A 17,098-nucleotide genomic window follows, 5' to 3' on the forward strand; every position below is an offset into this window, starting at 1 on the left:
GCCTCCGTTCATAAGAATGAGCGCTTGAAAGTCCTTAGATGACGTCGCGGCCTGTGATTGGTCGCGGAGCGGTCACATGACCGCAACGCGACCAATCACAAGCCATGACGTCATCAAAGGACTTTCAAGCGCTCATTCTTATGAACGGAGGCTGGCGGTTACAACCATGGCGTGTCAGAGGGTGAGTATATCAATTATTTTTATTTTTATTCTTTATTTTACACATTAATATCGATCCAGATACCGATTCCCGATACCACAAAAGTATCGGATCTCGGTATCGGAATTCCGATACAGCAAATATCGGCCGATACCCAATACTTGCGGTATCGGAATGCTCAATACTAGTTACTGCCTCAATATGGATATGTAATAGTGGGATTGATTGAGGTCATTATCACCCGTTTGCCTTACAAGGCAGAGATTCTACAAATCTTGGCATTTCTGTGAAGATATGACTATGAATTATTGTGAATTATACTTTTATATATCACATTTGAGCTACTTTTGTGCCTACACTTTTGGGCTGGTCTTATGTGGTTTCCATTGTCACATTTGAGGCATCTTTGATATTTGTCTATTTATGTATGTTTGTTTAATTATTTATTAATACAAAATTGATACTTTAATCATCTTAAGTGTCCACTATTGCTTATTTACCATTGTGGATGTGACTTTTGGTGGCAGCAAATTTGATTTGATATTTAACTATGAGACACTCCATTAAAATTTGGGCTTATTAATTCATTATGATTTAATTTTACAGCATCTAGCAAGCAAAGTGGTAAAATAAAGCTTCTCCGCTTACATTTGTCTTTGATGCAGCCTGCCGTGAGTGCTCCATGCCTTCTCTTGTATCTTCTACAATCTCCACTTGGCTTTGGGCTTCTTTGGCTGAATAGTTGTCAGACATCATGACGCTCATCATGATGGGCAGTAAACTTCATGATATTAAGATGTCATTATATCTGAGGGTAAATCAGCACAAGGAGAGTGCAGAAAAAGCATCTTAAGAGGCATTAAAATATCATCAAATAGCCCTGATGTCAGTTAAATTTCCCTCCCCAATTCAAGTCAATTTGAATGTCAGCAGAATCCCTCATTCTCACAGTTTTAATGAACTTGAAGATCTAATATTCAAAATAGTAGGGGGCAGTATTCTGTACTAATGAGCCCCAACATATGAAAGTGCAAATTAAGAGGAGCCGGCTTAAATAGGTTGTTCACTGCTAGAACAACCCTTTCTTATTCAGAAGCTTTGTCCCCATTAAAATAAAAACACTCATGCTCACTTTGCCGACGCTGTTGCAAAGGTGTTAGCACTTGCGTTCTCATGGCTCACGTGATGTTCTTTAGTTACACAAGTCCGACCCCCGGTAAGCTCCATCGTCATTGTCCCCAACTTTGGAAAAATCGAACTTCAACAGGAAGCCATGGCTGTTCTCTGCTTTCTAACTTCCATTTGATATTCCGAATGTAGACAAAAATTCGGATTGACAAGGGGTTGTCCTAATGTTGGTCAACCTCTTTAAGACACATAGAGAGTTGAAAAATAGGATGATAGAAAAATGTCCTTGAAACTAAGAGTCTGTAGATAAAAAGTCCGTTGAGAAAAATTGGTAGTTTTCTTCCGCTATATTAATTATGGAAAGAGAGAAGTAGGGAGTGTCCATGCAAGGAGCTTGGATCCAAATGAGGTTAGTAGAATGCCACCGGAGGATGACGAGCCTGCTGGTGAGCACAGCAGCGGTACAAGAAAGGAAAGATTTGTTCTCTGCACTCCATCCAGTTAAAATCAAATTTTATTCAAAAATGGTTAAAAGAAGACGTAAAACAGCCTGACCCATATCTGGCACTGCAAGCACCCTTAGTCATAAAATGTCAGTAATAAAACAGATCAGGTATAAATAGAGGACGAGATCCAATGAACAGCGAGACCAGTCGTTGAATATGCACACAACAGGTGATCACATTGCAACAGACAAGTTAAAGTGCTATAAACCATCAGTAAATATAAAATAGGTCATTTTTGAATTTCATTCCATTTGGATACTTGGTATGCTTCGCTCATCATTAGGTTTTTCTGTCAGTTTCCATAATGTCTGGGTTGAAAGCACTTCACTATCAGCATAGACTGTGATTCATTATTACACAAGCATTGACTTTTTTGAATTCTTTGCCACAACATTTTATCATCTTGGTTAATTAATTGAACAAGTTTACTGATCGGATGAAGTTATTTAATATTTTGATAGATCAACCTTTTCTAAAAGTGGCAAACCCAGATATATGTAATTTTTCTTTATTACCTTTGCTTTTAATGGGGCAAAAGGGAATATTTAATCTCTTGTAATTTTTTAAAAACCTTTTTTCTCACTTTTTGCTGTACCTGTTAGTTTGAATCTGTTATCATCCAATTGCTTGTGCTACACATATCAGAGCATTAGCACTGGAATGTATAGATAAAATCACGATCTCCTATGAATGCCAGCTAAACACTGGCTTTCACCAGAGTATCATAATGACTGGTGCAGTCGTGTTCAGTAGATGCCTCCTGCTGACGCATCTTAAATTATGCTGTCAGAGATTGTGAGCGGCATTTAACATGCTACCTGCTGCGGGCTGAAGCTCAGCTACACAATTTTCTGTTAGAGGCAGATGATGGTTAAATATAACAAACATCATCTGTCAGGTAATATGCTGGTTTGGCTTACAAGACCACATCAAAAGCAGGGACATGACATATGATGTAAATGTACGTCATATGTTTTGAAGGGATTAACCCTCATTTTAAAAATATAGAGATATCAGTGACAACTATGAAAATAAATATTGGGCATACTTACTATACCTGTGCATTTGTCACTACAAATTGAAATTATGAGGTTACAAAAAAATGCAAAATTTTTCAGAGTTGTTGATGCAGAATCATATATTTGTTCAAAAAAAAAGAAAAAGAAGAAGTAGAACAGCACCAGGTATGGCAATAAATGATGGACCGTGAACATGAAATCATGCAGGCAAATACCTCTTCTAAATATATAGCGGTGGTGGAATAATTTCACGTTGTGGTGCTCAACAATAAAGCAATCCATGACAAAAATTATAGAAGAAAAAGATGCGGCACTCACCAAATCGTGTTGATAAAAGTCCTTTTATTCTCCCACTTAATGGGGTGAGGACATACCTCAAGGGCGGCTGGTGTATACGAGGGTGCAGGGAAACAAAAACAGGACGACGGCCGTTTCACGCCGACTGGACCTGTTGAAGCACTGTCGGCGTGAAACGGCTGTCGTCCTGTTTTTGTTTCCCTGCACGCCCGTATACACCATCCGCCCATAAGGTATGTCCTCACCCCATTAACTGGGAGAAGAAAATAACTTTTAACAACACAATTTGGTGAGTGCCGCATCTTTTTCTTCTATAATTTTTGTCAAGAATCATATATTTGGCCCATTTTTAGATGCTCTTATCTAACTTTAAACCACTGAATTTAGGGCAAGTTGTAACATTTTTAATCCATGCTAATAAACTGGTTAATTTCCCACAACATAAAGGTGCATTGAAAATGTTAAAGCCCTTCCCATTGTGTTTTTCTCTTTCTCATTTTGCAAAAATGTAAAATGTTAGCAATCGAACTAAGAAATATAGACTAAAAGAACAAAAAAGTAAACCTATTTAGTAGTTGTTAAACTGAATAACATTTGGTTTATGATTTATTGAAAGCTGAAGCAATACTTGAGGAACATTCAACATTATGATGGATTCGAGAAGAGATTATATTATGATGATAAGAGGGAATTGAATACAATATATATGATATATAACTGGATAAAGATCAACAAAGACATAGTCAAAATGAACTATGTGCGTTCATTCACACCCTGGGCATCACCAGACCAGCAACTTCACATCAACATGTCATGGACATCTTGGAAGAATGATGAGGTGAGAAAATGAGCATTTGAAACTAATTTTGCTCTAGAATTTGGGATAAAATTTCTCCCCCCAAAATTCAACTTTTCAACATAAAAAACCTGATATCCTGATATCTACCGGCTGTCAAGTGATGTGATGTCTGTAACCGATGAGCCGCCACTGATTAGGTGCAACCTTCATAATTCCATCAGAGCGGATTTCAGGTGGAAAATCGTTGCAACACTGCTGGTCCCGGATGTAAGAATCTACTGTTTAGGGGAGCTAAGAAAACGAAACCCTTTATCATAAATGATTGAATTATTTTGATGAATGTTTAGTTTTCTGTAATATTTATTGTGATCTCAGAACATCAAAACTGTTGGTCAAATGTGGAGTACACTTCTCTTTTCAATGTTTTTTCATAACTTACTTCTCAACATAACTGGAGAAAAACTTGGCGTTCAGGGGTTGAGCAACAGAATAGTGAAAATGTTTTATTTGGACAATCCACTAGTCTAATATATGATTTCCTAGAATACTACTTCCTGCAATTTGTGCCAACTTCCGTGGCTTTGTCCGGAGCTAATGTCCGGAGCTAATGTCCGGAGCTAATGTCCGGAGATAAGTGACGTCACCAGTGTCCTACACCCAGGCAGAGCACAGGGGCCCCAGGCAGCATATGGGGCCCCAGGCAGAGCACAGTGGCCCCAGGCAGAGCACAGGGGCCCCAGGCAGCATATGGGGCCCCAGGCAGAGCACAGTGGTCCCAGGTAGAGCACAGGGGCCCCAGGCAGCCTATGGGGCCCCAGGCAGAGCACAGGGGCCCCAGGCAGCATATGGGGCCCCAGGCAGAGCACAGGGGCCCCAGGCAGCATATGGGGCCCCAGGCAGAGCACAGTGGCCCCAGGCAGAGCACAGGGGCCCCAGGCAGCATATGGGGCCCCAGGCAGAGCACAGTGGTCCCAGGCAGAGCACAGGGGCCCCAGGCAGCATATGGGGCCCCAGGCAGAGCACAGTGGCCCCAGGCAGAACATGGGGCCCCAGGCAGAGCACAGGGGCCCCAGGCAGAGCACAGGGGCCCCAGGCAGCATATGGGGCCCCAGGCAGAGCACAGGGGCCCCAGGCAGCATATGGGGCCCCAGGCAGAGCACAGTGGCCCCAGGCAGAGCACAGGGGCCCCAGGCAGAACATGGGGCCCCAGGCAGAGCACAGGGGCCCCAGGCAGAGCACAGGGGCCCCAGGCAGCATATGGGGCCCCAGGCAGAGCACAGTGGCCCCAGGCAGAGCACAGGGGCCCCAGGAAGCATATGGGGCCCCAGGCAGAGCACAGTGGTCCCAGGCAGAGCACAGGGGCCCCAGGCAGAACATGGGGCCCCAGGCAGAGCACAGGGGCCCCAGGCAGCATATAGGGCCCCAGGCAGAGCACAGGGGCCCCAGGCAGCATATGGGGCCCCAGGCAGAGCACAGAGGCTCCAGGCAGAGCACAGGGGCCCCAGGCAGCATATGGGGCCCCAGGCAGAGCACAGGGGCCCCAGGCAGCATATGGGCCCCCAGGCAGAGCACAGTGGCCCCAGGCAGAGCACAGGGGCCCCAGGCAGAGCACAGTGGTCCCAGACAGAGCACAGGGGCCCCAGGCAGCCTATGGGGCCCCAGGCAGAGCACAGTGGCCCCAGGCAGAACATGGGGCCCCAGGCAGAGCACAGGGGCCCCAGGCAGAGCACAGGGGCCCCAGGCAGCATATGGGGCCCCAGGCAGAGCACAGGGGCCCCAGGCAGCATATGGGGCCCCAGGCAGAGCACAGTGGCCCCAGGCAGAGCACAAGGGCCCCAGGCAGAACATGGGGCCCCAGGCAGAGCACAGGGGCCCCAGGCAGAGCACAGGGGCCCCAGGCAGCATATGGGGCCCCAGGCAGAGCACAGTGGCCCCAGGCAGAGCACAGGGGCCCCAGGCAGCATATGGGGCCCCAGGCAGAGCACAGTGGTCCCAGGCAGAGCACAGGGGCCCCAGGGAGCATATGGGGCCCCAGGCAGAGCACAGGGGCCCCAGGCAGCATATGGGGCCCCAGGCAGAGCACAGGGGCCCCAGGCAGCATATGGGGCCCCAGGCAGAGCACAGTGGCCCCAGGCAGAACATGGGGCCCCAGGCAGAGCACAGGGGCCCCAGGCAGAACATGGGGCCCCAGGAAGAGCACAGTGGTCCCAGGCAGAGCACAGGGGCCCCAGGCAGAACATGGGGCCCCAGACAGAGCACAGGGGCCCCAGGCAGCATATAGGGCCCCAGGCAGAGCACAGGGGCCCCAGGCAGCATATGGGGCCCCAGGCAGAGCACAGTGGCCCCAGGCAGAGCACAGGGGCCCCAGGAAGCATATGGGGCCCCAGGCAGAGCACAGTGGTCCCAGGTAGAGCACAGGGGCCCCAGGTAGCCTATGGGGTCCCAGGCAGAGCACAGGGGCCCCAGGCAGCATATGGGGCCCCAGGCAGAGCACAGGGGCCCCAGGCAGCATATGGGGCCCCAGGCAGAGCACAGTGGTCCCAGGCAGAGCACAGGGGCCCCAGGCAGCCTATGGGGCCCCAGGCAGAGCACAGTGGCTCCAGGCAGAGCACAGGGGCCCCAGGCAGCCTATGAGGCCCCAGGCAGAGCACAGGGGCCCCAGGCAGCATATGGGGCCCCAGGCAGAGCACAGGGGCCCCAGGCAGCATATGGGCCCCCAGGCAGAGCACAGTGGCCCCAGGCAGAGCACAGGGGCCCCAGGCAGAGCACAGTGGTCCCAGACAGAGCACAGGGGCCCCAGGCAGCCTATGGGGCCCCAGGCAGAGCACAGTGGCCCCAGGCAGAACATGGGGCCCCAGGCAGAGCACAGGGGCCCCAGGCAGAGCACAGGGGCCCCAGGCAGCATATGGGGCCCCAGGCAGAGCACAGGGGCCCCAGGCAGCATATGGGGCCCCAGGCAGAGCACAGTGGCCCCAGGCAGAGCACAAGGGCCCCAGGCAGAACATGGGGCCCCAGGCAGAGCACAGGGGCCCCAGGCAGAGCACAGGGGCCCCAGGCAGCATATGGGGCCCCAGGCAGAGCACAGTGGCCCCAGGCAGAGCACAGGGGCCCCAGGCAGCATATGGGGCCCCAGGCAGAGCACAGTGGTCCCAGGCAGAGCACAGGGGCCCCAGGGAGCATATGGGGCCCCAGGCAGAGCACAGGGGCCCCAGGCAGCATATGGGGCCCCAGGCAGAGCACAGGGGCCCCAGGCAGCATATGGGGCCCCAGGCAGAGCACAGTGGCCCCAGGCAGAACATGGGGCCCCAGGCAGAGCACAGGGGCCCCAGGCAGAACATGGGGCCCCAGGAAGAGCACAGTGGTCCCAGGCAGAGCACAGGGGCCCCAGGCAGAACATGGGGCCCCAGACAGAGCACAGGGGCCCCAGGCAGCATATAGGGCCCCAGGCAGAGCACAGGGGCCCCAGGCAGCATATGGGGCCCCAGGCAGAGCACAGTGGCCCCAGGCAGAGCACAGGGGCCCCAGGAAGCATATGGGGCCCCAGGCAGAGCACAGTGGTCCCAGGTAGAGCACAGGGGCCCCAGGTAGCCTATGGGGTCCCAGGCAGAGCACAGGGGCCCCAGGCAGCATATGGGGCCCCAGGCAGAGCACAGGGGCCCCAGGCAGCATATGGGGCCCCAGGCAGAGCACAGTGGTCCCAGGCAGAGCACAGGGGCCCCAGGCAGCCTATGGGGCCCCAGGCAGAGCACAGTGGTCCCAGGCAGAACATGGGGCCCCAGGCAGAGCACAGGGGCCCCAGGCAGAGCACAGGGGCCCCAGGCAGCATATGGGGCCCCAGGCAGAGCACAGGGGCCCCAGGCAGCATATGGGGCCCCAGGCAGAGCACAGTGGCCCCAGGCAGAGCACAGGGGCCCCAGGCAGAACATGGGGCCCCAGGCAGAGCACAGTGGCCCCAGGCAGAGCACAGGGGCCCCAGGCAGCATATGGGGCCCCAGGCAGAGCACAGTGGCCCCAGGCAGAGCACAAGGGCCCCAGGCAGAACATGGGGCCCCAGGCAGAGCACAGGGGCCCCAGGCAGAGCACAGGGGCCCCAGGCAGCATATGGGGCCCCAGGCAGAGCACAGTGGCCCCAGGCAGAGCACAGGGGCCCCAGGCAGCATATGGGGCCCCAGGCAGAGCACAGTGGTCCCAGGCAGAGCACAGGGGCCCCAGGGAGCATATGGGGCCCCAGGCAGAGCACAGGGGCCCCAGGCAGCATATGGGGCCCCAGGCAGAGCACAGGGGCCCCAGGCAGCATATGGGGCCCCAGGCAGAGCACAGTGGCCCCAGGCAGAACATGGGGCCCCAGGCAGAGCACAGGGGCCCCAGGCAGAACATGGGGCCCCAGGAAGAGCACAGTGGTCCCAGGCAGAGCACAGGGGCCCCAGGCAGAACATGGGGCCCCAGACAGAGCACAGGGGCCCCAGGCAGCATATAGGGCCCCAGGCAGAGCACAGGGGCCCCAGGCAGCATATGGGGCCCCAGGCAGAGCACAGTGGCCCCAGGCAGAGCACAGGGGCCCCAGGAAGCATATGGGGCCCCAGGCAGAGCACAGTGGTCCCAGGTAGAGCACAGGGGCCCCAGGTAGCCTATGGGGTCCCAGGCAGAGCACAGGGGCCCCAGGCAGCATATGGGGCCCCAGGCAGAGCACAGGGGCCCCAGGCAGCATATGGGGCCCCAGGCAGAGCACAGTGGTCCCAGGCAGAGCACAGGGGCCCCAGGCAGCCTATGGGGCCCCAGGCAGAGCACAGTGGTCCCAGGCAGAACATGGGGCCCCAGGCAGAGCACAGGGGCCCCAGGCAGAGCACAGGGGCCCCAGGCAGCATATGGGGCCCCAGGCAGAGCACAGGGGCCCCAGGCAGCATATGGGGCCCCAGGCAGAGCACAGTGGCCCCAGGCAGAGCACAGGGGCCCCAGGCAGAACATGGGGCCCCAGGCAGAGCACAGTGGCCCCAGGCAGAGCACAGGGGCCCCAGGCAGCATATGGGGCCCCAGGCAGAGCACAGTGGTCCCAGGCAGAGCACAGGGGCCCCAGGCAGCATATGGGGCCCCAGGCAGAGCACAGGGGCCCCAGGCAGCATATGGGGCCCCAGGCAGAGCACAGTGGCCCCAGGCAGAGCACAGGGGCCCCAGGCAGCATATGGGGCCCCAGGCAGAGCAAAGTGGCCCCAGGCAGAACATGGGGCCCCAGGCAGAGCACAGGGGCCCCAGGCAGAGCACAGGGGCCCCAGGCAGCATATGGGGCCCCAGGCAGAGCACAGGGGCCCCAGGCAGCATATGGGGCCCCAGGCAGAGCACAGTGGCCCCAGGCAGAGCACAGGGGCCCCAGGCAGAACATGGGGCCCCAGGCAGAGCACAGGGGCCCCAGGCAGAGCACAGGGGCCCCAGGCAGCATATGGGGCCCCAGGCAGAGCACAGGGGCCCCAGGCAGCATATGGGGCCCCAGGCAGAGCACAGGGGCCCCAGGCAGCATATGGGGCCCCAGGCAGAGCAAAGGGGCCCCAGGCAGAGCACAGGGGCCCCAGGCAGCATATGGGGCCCCAGGCAGAGCACAGGGGCCCCAGGCAGCATATGGGGCCCCAGGCAGAGCACAGGGGCCCTAGGAAGCATATGGGGCCCCAGGCAGAGCACAGGGGCCCCAGGCAGCATATGGGGCCCCAGGCAGAGCACAGGGGCCCCAGGCAGCATATGGGGCCCCAGGCAGAGCACAGTGGCCCCAGGCAGAGCACAGGGGCCCCAGGCAGAACATGGGGCCCCAGGCAGAGCACAGTGGCCCCAGGTAGAGCACAGGGGCCCCAGGCAGCATATGGGGCCCCAGGCAGAGCACAGTGGTCCCAGGCAGAGCACAGGGGCCCCAGGCAGCATATGGGGCCCCAGGCAGAGCACAGGGGCCCCAGGCAGCATATGGGGCCCCAGGCAGAGCACAGTGGCCCCAGGCAGAGCACAGGGGCCCCAGGCAGCATATGGGGCCCCAGGCAGAGCACAGTGGCCCCAGGCAGAACATGGGGCCCCAGGCAGAGCACAGGGGCCCCAGGCAGAGCACAGGGGCCCCAGGCAGAGCACAGGGGCCCCAGGCAGCATATGGGGCCCCAGGCAGATCACAGGGGCCCCAGGCAGCATATGGGGCCCCAGGCAGAGCACAGTGGCCCCAGGCAGAGCACAGGGGCCCCAGGCAGAGCACAGGGGCCCCAGGCAGAGCACAGGGGCCCCAGGCAGAACATGGGGCCCCAGGCAGAGCACAGGGGCCCCAGGCGGAGCATAGGGGCCCCAGGCAGCATATCGGGCCCCAGGCAGAGCACAGGGGCCCCAGGCAGCATATGGGGCCCCAGGCAGAGCTCAGGGGCCCCAGGCAGCATATGGGGCCCCAGGCAGAGCACAGGGGCCCCAGGCAGAGCACAGGGGCCCCAGGCAGCATATGGGGCACCAGGCAGAGCACAGGGGCCCCAGGCAGAGCACAGGGGCCCCAGGCAGCATATGGGGCCCCAGGCAGAGCACAGGGGCCCAGGCAGCATATATGGCCCCAGGCAGAGCACAGTGGCCCCAGGCAGAGCACAGGGGCCCCAGGCAGCATATGGGGCCCCAGGCAGAGCACAGTGGTCCCAGGCAGAGCACAGGGGCCCCAGGCAGCCTATGGGGCCCCAGGCAGAGCACAGGGGCCCCAGGCAGCATATGGGGCCCCAGGCAGAGCACAGGAGCCCCAGGCAGCATATGGGGCCCCAGGCAGAGCACAGTGGCCCCAGGCAGAGCACAGGGGCCCCAGGCAGAGCACAGGGGCCCCAGGCAGCATATGGGGCCCCAGGCAGAGCACAGGGGCCACAGGCAGCATATGGGGCCCCAGGCAGAGCACAGTGGCCCCAGGCAGCATATGGGGCCCCAGGCAGAGCACAGGGGCCCCAGGCAGAGCACAGGGGCCCCAGGCAGCATATGGGGCCCCAGGCAGAGCACAGTGGTCCCAGGCAGAGCACAGGGGCCCCAGGCAGCATATGGGGCCCCAGGCAGAGCACAGGGGCCCCAGGCAGCATATGGGGCCCCAGGCAGAGCACAGTGGCCCCAGGCAGAGCACAGGGGCCCCAGGCAGCATATGGGGCCCCAGGCAGAGCACAGTGGCCCCAGGCAGAACATGGGGCCCCAGGCAGAGCACAGGGGCCCCAGGCAGAGCACAGGGGCCCCAGGCAGCATATGGGGCCCCAGGTAGAGCACAGGGGCCCCAGGCAGCATATGGGGCCCCAGGCAGAGCACAGTGGCCCCAGGCAGAGCACAGGGGCCCCAGGCAGAACATGGGGCCCCAGGCAGAGCACAGGGGCCCCAGGCAGCATATGGGGCCCCAGGTAGAGCACAGTGGCCCCAGGCAGAGCACAGGGGCCCCAGGCAGAGCACAGTGGTCCCAGACAGAGCACAGGGGCCCCAGGCAGCCTATGGGGCCCCAGGCAGAGAACAGTGGCCCCAGGCAGAACATGGGGCCCCAGGCAGAGCACAGGGGCCCCAGGCAGCATATGGGGCCCCAGGCAGAGCACAGTGGCCCCAGGCAGAGCACAGGGGCCCCAGGCAGAACATGGGGCCCCAGGCAGAGCACAGGGTCCCCAGGCAGAGCACAGGGGCCCCAGGCAGCATATGGGGCCCCAGGCAGAGCACAGTGGACCCAGGCAGAGCACAGGGGCCCCAGGCAGCATATGGGGCCCCAGGCAGAGCACAGTGGTCCCAGGCAGAGCACAGGGGCCCCAGGGAGCATATGGGGCCCCAGGCAGAGCACAGGGGCCCCAGGCAGCATATGGGGCCCCAGGCAGAGCACAGGGGCCCCAGGCAGCATATGGGGCCCCAGGCAGAGCACAGTGGCCCCAGGCAGAACATGGGGCCCCAGGCAGAGCACAGTGGTCCCAGGCAGAGCACAGGGGCCCCAGGCAGAACATGGGGCCCCAGGCAGAGCACAGGGGCCCCAGGCAGCATATAGGGCCCCAGGCAGAGCACAGGGGCCCCAGGCAGCATATGGGGCCCCAGGCAGAGCACAGTGGCCCCAGGCAGAGCACAGGGGCCCCAGGAAGCATATAGGGCCCCAGGCAGAGCACAGTGGTCCCAGGTAGAGCACAGGGGCCCCAGGTAGCCTATGGGGTCCCAGGCAGAGCACAGGGGCCCCAGGCAGCATATGGGGCCCCAGACAGAGCACAAGGGCCCCAGGCAGCATATGGGGCCCCAGGCAGAGCACAGTGGCCCCAGGCAGAGCACAGGGGCCCCAGGCAGAGCACAGTGGTCCCAGGCAGAGCACAGGGGCCCCAGGCAGCCTATGGGGCCCCAGGCAGAGCACAGTGGTCCCAGGCAGAACATGGGGCCCCAGGCAGAGCACAGGGGCCCCAGGCAGAGCACAGGGGCCCCAGGCAGCATATGGGGCCCCAGGCAGAGCACAGGGGCCCCAGGCAGCATATGGGGCCCCAGGCAGAGCACAGTGGCCCCAGGCAGAGCACAGGGGCCCCAGGCAGAGCACAGGGGCCCCAGGCAGAACATGGGGCCCCAGGCAGAGCACAGTGGCCCCAGGCAGAGCACAGGGGCCCCAGGCAGCATATGGGGCCCCAGGCAGAGCACAGTGGCCCCAGGCAGAGCACAGGGGCCCCAGGCAGCATATGGGGCCCCAGGCAGAGCACAGTGGTCCCAGGCAGAGCACAGGGGCCCCAGGCAGAACATGGGGCCCCAGGCAGAGCACAGGGGCCCCAGGCAGAGCACAGGGGCCCCAGGCAGCATATGGGGCCCCAGGCAGAGCACAGTGGCCCCAGGCAGAGCACAGGGGCCCCAGGCAGCATATGGGGCCCCAGGCAGAGCACAGTGGCCCCAGGCAGAACATGGGGCCCCAGGCAGAGCACAGGGGCCCCAGGCAGAGCACAGGGGCCCCAGGCAGCATATGGGGCCCCAGGCAGAGCACAGGGGCCCCAGGCAGCATATGGGGCCCCAGGCAGAGCACAGTGGCCCCAGGCAGAGCACAGGGGCCCCAGGCAGAACATGGGGCCCCAGGCAGAGCACAGGGGCCCCAGGCAGAGCACAGGGGCCCCAGGCAGCATATGGGGCCCCAGGCAGAGCACAGTGGCCCCAGGCAGAGCACAGGGGCCCCAGGCAGCATATGGGGCCCCAGGCAGAGCACAGTGGTCCCAGGCAGAGCACAGGGGCCCCAGGGAGCATATGGGGCCCCAGGCAGAGCACAGGGGCCCCAGGCAGCATATGGGGCCCCAGGCAGAGCAAAGGGGCCCCAGGCAGCATATGGGGCCCCAGGCAGAGCACAGTGGCCCCAGGCAGAACATGGGGCCCCAGGCAGAGCACAGTGGTCCCAGGCAGAGCACAGGGGCCCCAGGCAGAACATGGGGCCCCAGGCAGAGCACAGGGGCCCCAGGCAGCATATAGGGCCCCAGGCAGAGCACAGGGGCCCCAGGCAGCATATGGGGCCCCAGGCAGAGCACAGGGGCCCCAGGCAGAGCACAGGGGCCCCAGGAAGCATATGGGGCCCCAGGCAGAGCACAGTGGTCCCAGGTAGAGCACAGGGGCCCCAGGTAGCCTATGGGGTCCCAGGCAGAGCACAGGGGCCCCAGGCAGCATATGGGGCCCCAGACAGAGCACAAGGGCCCCAGGCAGCATATGGGGCCCCAGGCAGAGCACAGTGGCCCCAGGCAGAGCACAGGGGCCCCAGGCAGAGCACAGTGGTCCCAGGCAGAGCACAGGGGCCCCAGGCAGCCTATGGGGCCCCAGGCAGAGCACAGTGGTCCCAGGCAGAACATGGGGCCCCAGGCAGAGCACAGGGGCCCCAGGCAGAGCACAGGGGCCCCAGGCAGCATATGGGGCCCCAGGCAGAGCACAGGGGCCCCAGGCAGCATATGGGGCCCCAGGCAGAGCACAGTGGCCCCAGGCAGAGCATAGGGGCCCCAGGCAGAACATGGGGCCCCAGGCAGAGCACAGTGGCCCCAGGCAGAGCACAGGGGCCCCAGGCAGCATATGGGGCCCCAGGCAGAGCACAGTGGTCCCAGGCAGAGCACAGGGGCCCTAGGCAGCATATGGGGCCCCAGGCAGAGCACAGGGGCCCCAGGCAGCATATGGGGCCCCAGGCAGAGCACAGGGGCCCCAGGCAGAGCACAGGGGCCCCAGGCAGCATATGGGGCCCCAGGCAGAGCACAGGGGCCCCAGGCAGCATATGGGGCCCCAGGCAGAGCACAGGGGCCCCAGGCAGCATATGGGGCCCCAGGCAGAGCAAAGGGGCCCCAGGCAGAGCACAGGGGCCCCAGGCAGCATATGGGGCCCCAGGCAGAGCACAGGGGCCCCAGGCAGCATATGGGGCCCCAGGCAGAGCACAGGGGCCCTAGGCAGCATATGGGGCCCCAGGCAGAGCACAGGGGCCCCAGGCAGCATATGGGGCCCCAGGCAGAGCACAGTGGCCCCAGGCAGAGCACAGGGGCCCCAGGCAGCATATGGGGCCCCAGGCAGAGCACAGGGGCCCCAGGCAGCATATGGGGCCCCAGGCAGAGCACAGGGGCCCCAGGCAGCATATGGGGCCCCAGGCAGAGCACAGGGGCCCCAGGCAGCATATGGGGCCCCAGGCAGAGCACAGTGGCCCCAGGCAGAGCACAGGGGCCCCAGGCAGAACATGGGGCCCCAGGCAGAGCACAGTGGCCCCAGGCAGAGCACAGGGGCCCCAGGCAGCATATGGGGCCCCAGGCAGAGCACAGTGGTCCCAGGCAGAGCACAGGGGCCCCAGGCAGCATATGGGGCCCCAGGCAGAGCACAGGGGCCCCAGGCAGCATATGGGGCCCCAGGCAGAGCACAGTGGCCCCAGGCAGAGCACAGGGGCCCCAGGCAGCATATGGGGCCCCAGGCAGAGCACAGTGGCCCCAGGCAGAACATGGGGCCCCAGGCAGAGCACAGGGGCCCCAGGCAGACCACAGGGGCCCCAGGCAGCATATGGGGCCCCAGGCAGAGCACAGGGGCCCCAGGCAGCATATGGGGCCCCAGGCAGAGCACAGTGGCCCCAGGCAGAGCACAGGGGCCCCAGGCAGAGCACAGGGGCCCCAGGCAGAACATGGGGCCCCAGGCAGAGCACAGGGGCCCCAGGCAGAGCACAGGGGCCCCAGGCAGCATATCGGGCCCCAGGCAGAGCACAGGGGCCCCAGGCAGCATATGGGGCCCCAGGCAGAGCACAGGGGCCCCAGGCAGAGCACAGGGGCCCCAGGCAGCATATGGGGCCCCAGGCAGAGCACAGTGGCCCCAGGCAGAGCACATGGGCCCCAGGCAGAACATGGGGCCCCAGGCAGAGCACAGGGGCCCCAGGCAGAGCACAGGGGCCCCAGGCAGCATATGGGGCCCCAGGCAGAGCACAGGGGCCCCAGGCAGCATATATGGCCCCAGGCAGAGCACAGTGGCCCCAGGCAGAGCACAGGGGCCCCAGGCAGCATATGGGGCCCCAGGCAGAGCACAGTGGTCCCAGGCAGAGCACAGGGGCCCCAGGCAGCCTATGGGGCCCCAGGCAGAGCACAGGGGCCCCAGGCAGCATATGGGGCCCCAGGCAGAGCACAGGGGCCCCAGGCAGCATATGGGGCCCCAGGCAGAGCACAGTGGCCCCAGGCAGAGCACATGGGCCCCAGGCAGAACATGGGGCCCCAGGCAGAGCACAGGGGTCCCAGGCAGAGCACAGGGGCCCCAGGCAGCATATGGGGCCCCAGGCAGAGCACAGGGGCCCCAGGCAGCATATGGGGCCCTAGGCAGAGCACAGGGGCCCCAGGCAGCATGTGGGGCCCCAGGCAGAGCACAGTGGCCCCAGGCAGAGCACAGGGGCCCCAGGCAGCATATGGGGCCCCAGGCAGAGCACAGGGGCCCCAGGCAGCATATGGGGCCCCAGGCAGAGCACAGGGGCCCCAGGCAGCATATGGGGCCCCAGGCAGAGCACAGGGGCCCCAGGCAGCATATGGGGCCCCAGGCAGAGCACAGGGGCCTCAGGCAGCATATGGGGCCCCAGGCAGAGCACAGTGTCCCAAGGCAGAGCACAGGGGCCCCAGGCAGAACATGGGGCCCCAGGCAGAGCACAGTGGCCCCAGGCAGAGCACAGGGGCCCCAGGCAGCATATGGGGCCCCAGGCAAAGCACAGTGGTCCCAGGCAGAGCACAGGGGCCCCAGGCAGCATATGGGGCCCCAGGCAGAGCACAGGGGCCCCAGGCAGCATATGGGGCCCCAGGCAGAGCACAGTGGCCCCAGGCAGAGCACAGGGGCCCCAGGCAGCATATGGGGCCCCAGGCAGAGCACAGTGGCCCCAGGCAGAACATGGGGCCCCAGGAAGAGCACAGGGGCCCCAGGCAGAGCACAGGGGCCCCAGGCAGCATATGGGGCCCCAGGTAGAGCACAGGGGCCCCAGGCAGCATATGGGGCCCCAGGCAGAGCACAGTGGCCCCAGGCAGAGCACAGGGGCCCCAGGCAGAACATGGGGCCCCAGGCAGAGCACAGGGGCCCCAGGCAGAGCACAGGGGCCCCAGGCAGCATATGGGGCCCCAGGCAGAGCACAGGGGCCCCAGGCAGCATATGAAGCCCCAGGCAGAGCACAGGGGCCCCAGGCAGCATATGGGGCCCCAGGCAGAGCACAGTGGTCCCAGGCAGAGCACAGGGGCCCCAGGCAGCCTATGGGGCCCCAGGCAGAGCACAGGGGCCCCAGGCAGCATATGGGGCCCCAGGCAGAGCACAGGGGCCCCAGGCAGCATATGGGGCCCCAGGCAGAGCACAGGGGCCCCAGGCAGCATATGGGGCCCCAGGAAGAGCACAGTGGCCCCAGGCAGAGCACAGCGGCCCCAGGCAGAACATGGGGCCCCAGGCAGAGCACAGGGGCCCCAGGCAGAGCACAGGGGCCCCAGGCAGCATATGGGGCCCCAGGCAGAGCACAGGGGCCCCAGGCAGCATATGGGGCCCCAGGCAGAGCACAGTGGCCCCAGGCAGAGCACAGGGGCCCCAGGCAGCATATGGGGCCCCAGGCAGAGCACAGTGGTCCCAGGCAGAGCACAGGGGCCCCAGGCAGCCTATGGGGCCCCAGGCAGAGCACAGGGGCCCCAGGCAGCATATGGGGCCCCAGGCAGAGCACAGGGGCCCCAGGCAGCATATGGGGCCCCAGGCAGAGCACAGTGGCCCCAGGCAGAGCACAGGGGCC

General features: G+C 61.9%; 1 protein-coding gene across 1 annotated transcript in view; it reads left to right on the plus strand.

Moving 5' to 3' along the window:
• Positions 1-914: 914 nt before the first annotated feature.
• The window catches only part of LOC143800729 (vomeronasal type-2 receptor 26-like), a 53,836-nt gene continuing 37,652 nt past the window's right edge, over positions 915-17,098 (plus strand). Inside the window, exon 1 of the mRNA XM_077281207.1 lies at positions 915-974. Coding sequence (XP_077137322.1) covers positions 915-974 — 60 coding nt within the window. The remainder of the gene's footprint in view (positions 975-17,098) is intronic.

The sequence above is a fragment of the Ranitomeya variabilis genome, chromosome 1 (assembly GCF_051348905.1).
Source record: "Ranitomeya variabilis isolate aRanVar5 chromosome 1, aRanVar5.hap1, whole genome shotgun sequence".
Taxonomy (NCBI): domain Eukaryota; kingdom Metazoa; phylum Chordata; class Amphibia; order Anura; family Dendrobatidae; genus Ranitomeya; species Ranitomeya variabilis.